Source organism: Protobothrops mucrosquamatus, unplaced genomic scaffold, assembly GCF_001527695.2.
Source record: "Protobothrops mucrosquamatus isolate PMUCROS unplaced genomic scaffold, P.Mucros_1.0 scaffold4440, whole genome shotgun sequence".
In the NCBI taxonomy this organism is placed as follows: domain Eukaryota; kingdom Metazoa; phylum Chordata; class Lepidosauria; order Squamata; family Viperidae; genus Protobothrops; species Protobothrops mucrosquamatus.
Window position 1 is genome coordinate 18,983 of NW_015390351.1, and position 4,683 is coordinate 23,665.

The 4,683-nt window shown below is 48.1% G+C and overlaps 1 protein-coding gene across 1 annotated transcript in view; it reads left to right on the top strand.

Moving 5' to 3' along the window:
- LOC107299016 (V-type proton ATPase subunit B, kidney isoform) overlaps positions 1-4,683 on the top strand; it is a 45,405-nt gene that overhangs the window by 16,381 nt on the left and 24,341 nt on the right. Inside the window, exon 3 of the mRNA XM_015828380.1 lies at positions 915-1,013. Within this exon, the coding sequence (XP_015683866.1) occupies positions 915-1,013 (99 nt within the window). The remainder of the gene's footprint in view (positions 1-914; positions 1,014-4,683) is intronic.

The window sequence follows — 4,683 nt, forward strand, 5'->3', positions numbered from 1 at the left end:
AGAGGCTGCGCCTCTGAATTTTTGTTTCCAGTTCACTGAAAAGGAAAACTGATCTCTGAGTAAACTGTAGGGAGGACAGTCTCACTGTTGCTCACCCTGAGATGGTCTTTTAGCTTATGTGGAGAGAGAGAGAGAGAGAGAGAGAGAGAGAGAGAGAGAGAGAGAGAGAGAGAGAGAGAGAGAGAGAGAGAGAGAGAGATGATAGTGTGTGTGTATGTGTGTGTGTGTGCGTGAGAGAGAGATGATAGAGGGATAGAGATAGATAGATAGATAGATAGATAGATAGATATAGATAGATAGATAGATAGAGATAGATAGATAGATAGATAGATAGGTAGGTAGGTAGGTAGGTAGGTAGGTAGGTAGGTAGGTAGATAGATAGATAGATAGATAGATAGATAGATAGATAGATAGATAGATAGATAGATAGATATCATAGATATAGATAGATATGATTGAGAAAGAGATGAGAGAAAGATAGATAGATAGATAGATAGATAGATAGATAGATAGATAGATAGATAGATAGATTTGATAGAGAGTGTGTGTGTATGTGTGTGTGTGAGAGAGAGATGATAGAGGGATAGAGGGATAGATAGATAGATAGATAGATAGATAGATAGATAGACAGATGATAGATAGATAGATAGATGAGAGAGATAGAGAAAGAGAGAGAGAGATAGACAGAAAGATGATAGATAGATAGATAGATAGATAGATAGATAGATAGATGAGAGAGAGAGAGAGAGAGAGAGAGAGAGAGAGAGAGAGAGAGAGAGAGAGAGAGAGAGAGAGAGAGAGAGAGATTGGACAGGCAGGCAGGTGTGCATTCATGTACCCTTCCCCAAACTTTGCCAGGGGTTGAGAAGCTGAGAGTTGTGAGGGTTCAGTTGCCTTTTGTGTCTCCCTCGCAGTTCGCCCAGTATGCAGAGATCGTCAACTTCACCCTCCCAAACGGCACCCGTCGGAGCGGGCAGGTGCTGGAGGTGGCCGGCTCCAAAGCCATTGTCCAGGTGAGTGGAAAGGACACCCGGGGCGCCCCAGAGAGCCAAGGGGGTCTTGATGTAAATCCAATCCATGATAAAAATCTGGAATCAGCCACCGCAAGGGCCCAGAGTGGGCCCTGAATGCCAACTTTGAAACACATACAAGGAACAGTTGCTGGAATTGGGAATGTCTAGTTTAACGAAGAGAAGGACGAGGGGGGACAGGATAGCCAATGTTCCAGTATCTCAGGGGCTGCCCCAGAGAAAAGGCAGTCAAGCTCTTCTCCAAAGCCCCTGAAGGCACGAAGTAACGGGTGGAAACTCATCAAGGAGAGAAGCAACCTGGAACTAAGGAGAAACTTCCTGACAGTTAGAACTCCTTGCCAGTGGAACTCCTTGCCTCCAGAAGCGGTGAATGCTCCAACACTGGAGGTTTTTAAGAAGAGGCTGGACAGCCATTTGTCCGAAATGGTATAGGGTTTCCTGCCTGAGCAGGGGGTTGGACTAGATGACCTCCAAGGTCCCATCCAACATTATTATTATGATGATGATGACGTTGATGATGACGATGATGATCACAGGCTTCTGAGGACCTTCCCTGGAGGATATAAGATGAATCCCAAGATGGTTGTCTTGAGATGACCAGGCTGTTCCCAGCCTTGCCATCTCATCTGCTAAGAATCTGATTTGGGCTTTCCTGGGAACCAGTAGGGCATCTTCCAGAGTCTTCCCCGGACTTCCAAAAACTTCCTGAAGGTTCTGGAGAAGATAGACAAGAAGCAGAATTCCAACATCTCAGGGGTTTTCATGAGGAAGAGGGGGGGGGGTCAAGCTATTCTCCAAAGCCCCTGAAGAAGGCAGGACAAGAAGCAACGGATGGAAACCGATCAAGGAGAGAAGCAACCTAGAACTAAGAAGAAACTTCCTAACAGGGAGGACAGTTAACCAGTGGAACAGCCTGCCTCTAGAAGCTGCAGCTGCTCCAGCACTGGAGGCTCTCAAGAAGAGATTGGACAGCCACTTGTGTGACATGGTATAGGGTCTGCCTTTGGAGCAAGGGGTTAATAATAATAATAATAATAATAATAATAATAATAATAATAATAATAATAATAATAGTAAAGTTGGAAGGGACCTTGGAGGTCATCTAGTCCAACCCCCTGCTCAGGCAGGAAACCCTATACCATTTCGGACAAATGGCTGTCCAGTCTCTTCTTAAAAACTTCCAGTGTGGGCGCATTCACCGCTTCTGGAGGCAGGTTGTTCCACTGGTTCATTGTTCTCACTGTCAGGAAGTTTCTCCTTAATTCCAGGTTGCTTCTCTCCTTGATGAGTTCCCATCCGTTGCTTCTTATCCTGCCTTCAGGCGCTTTGGAGAATAGCTTGACTCCCTCTTCTTTGGGGCAGCCCCTGAGATATTGGAACCCTGCTATCCTGTCCCCCCTCGTCCTTCTCTTCATTAAACTAGACATACCCAATTCCAGCAGCCGTTCCTTATATGCTTTAGCCTCCAGTCCCCTAATCATCTTTGTTGCTCTTCTCTGTACTCTTTCTAAAGTCTCAACATCTTTTTTACATCGCGGTGACCAAAACTGGATGCAGTATTCCAAGTGTGGCCTTACCAAGGCATTGTAAAGTGGTATTAACACTTCACGTGATCTTGATTCTATCCCTCTGTTAATGCAGCCTAGCACTGTGTTGGCCTCCAAGTTCCCTTCCAGCTCTGTTATTCTGCCCTGTTCAGCCTGCCCAATCCCAGAAGCCAGCTGCAGCAGAAGTTTCCTCAACCCCACCCATCGAGGGGGGTCTTCTGCTGTGTCTCTGGAACTCGTGACATGCTCAGAAAACCTGGTTCTGGCCTCCTGTCCCTCGTTCCCCAGCCCTGCAGGGGATGTCCGGTGGCCACGTGGGCTGAGGGTGGTAGGAAGAGCTGCCCAGGGCACAGAGAGGGCATCGGGTTGACCAAGGATGCATGTTCCAAGAAGACCAGTTAATCTTTCACGTCCTGAGTGCCAGCCAGATTGAGCCAGGGGGATTCAGCCCACACGGCTGCTGCTGGCTCCGTTGCTCTAAATATAAACCAGGATTGCAGCTTAGACAAAGATACACAGCTTAGGCTCAAGCTGACACGTGGCCTCTTAGTGGAAACGGAGCCAAAGTTTCGGCGGAGGCATCAAAGGCTGGCCAGCTCGATTATACAAAAGAGGAATTTTGCAGAGCGGGTTCTGGGTTCTGTTCTGTACTTCCCACTCAAGCGAGGTGTCCGCGGGGTCTGGTCCAAAGTGAAGGAGCCCCCAAAACACGTCCAAAATGGGGGGGAACTGGGCTCAGGCTGTTGCAACGGCCCTCTTGATGTTTTGGACCCTCCGTTGCAGACACGCTGCATTCACGTTGACCCTGAGCACCCAAATGGAATGACAGCTTTGGGTAACTGGGTTTAGCATACTAAAAAGCAGAGACATCACCCTGCCAACAAAAGTGCGTACAGTCAAGGCCATGGTTTTCGCAGTTGCAATGTATGGCTGTGAAAGTCGGACCCTAAGAAAGGCTGAGCGCCAAAGAATGGAGGCCTTTGAACTCTGGTGCTGGAGAAGACTCCTGCGAGTCCCCTGGACTGCAAGGCGATCCAACCGGTCAGTCCTGGAGGAGATCAACCCCGACTGCTCTTGAGAAGGCCAGATCCTGAAGTTGAAACTCAGGTACTTTGGCCACCTAATGAGAAGGAAGGACTCACTGGAGAAGAGCCTAATGCTGGGAAAGATGGAGGGCAATAGAAGAAGGGGACGACAGAGAAGGAGGTGGCTGGATGGAGTCCCTGAAGCAGGAGGCCTGAGCTTCAATGGACTCCAGAAGATGGTAGAGGACAGGAAGGCCTGGAGGAACGTGGTCCATGGGGTCGCGATGGGTCGGACACGACTTCGCAACTAACAACAACAACAAGCTCCTCTGTTCCTGGGGCCACCTAGAGATTTTTTTTCTCTCTCTCTCATTTCCATGGTGTTTGTTACTATGCTGAGTTCTGCAGAGATCTGGAAGCAGCAGGGAGCTATATCTCTTAAATATTCATGCATTTTGCTGTGAAAATCACTAATTTCCAAGGGACACTAGGAGTCAGGCAGCCCGGAAACTGTTACGGTTAGTGGCAGTCAGCCAGATGTTGAGACTGGATCTGGCGTTTTTGTCCACCTCGCGAGTCCTTCCCAAAGATCTGAGATAGGCAGACGTTGTCGCTTACTAATCTTAAAGGTCTCCTCACAGGATGTCAGCTGTTCCAAGCAAAACTGCCTGTTGCAATTGACCGACGGGGGATTGTTGTCAATGCCGATGGTGTTCAAGCGGTGCTCCAGATGTTTTGGGATTGCACCCAGGGCGCCTATGAGTGTAGGGGGCTATCTTTGGGGCGTTTTCCCCACGGTCGTTCTACTTCTATTTGCAGGTTTTTGATTTTGTGATTTTCTCCATTATTATTATTGCTATGGGTGGTCACACACTCAGCCAGATGTTTAGATCTAGAAGAATAGCGACAACACTGACAGGACAAGCCACTTGTAACTAAACAGAGAGCAAATTTTATTCCCTTCTAGCACTGATGATGTTAGCTAGCTGGGTAATGAAACATCTGCCAGACAAAAACCAAGCTCAGAGGGCACCAAGGATCCTACAGTCCTCCTCCTCCTCCTCCTCCTCCTCCTCCTCC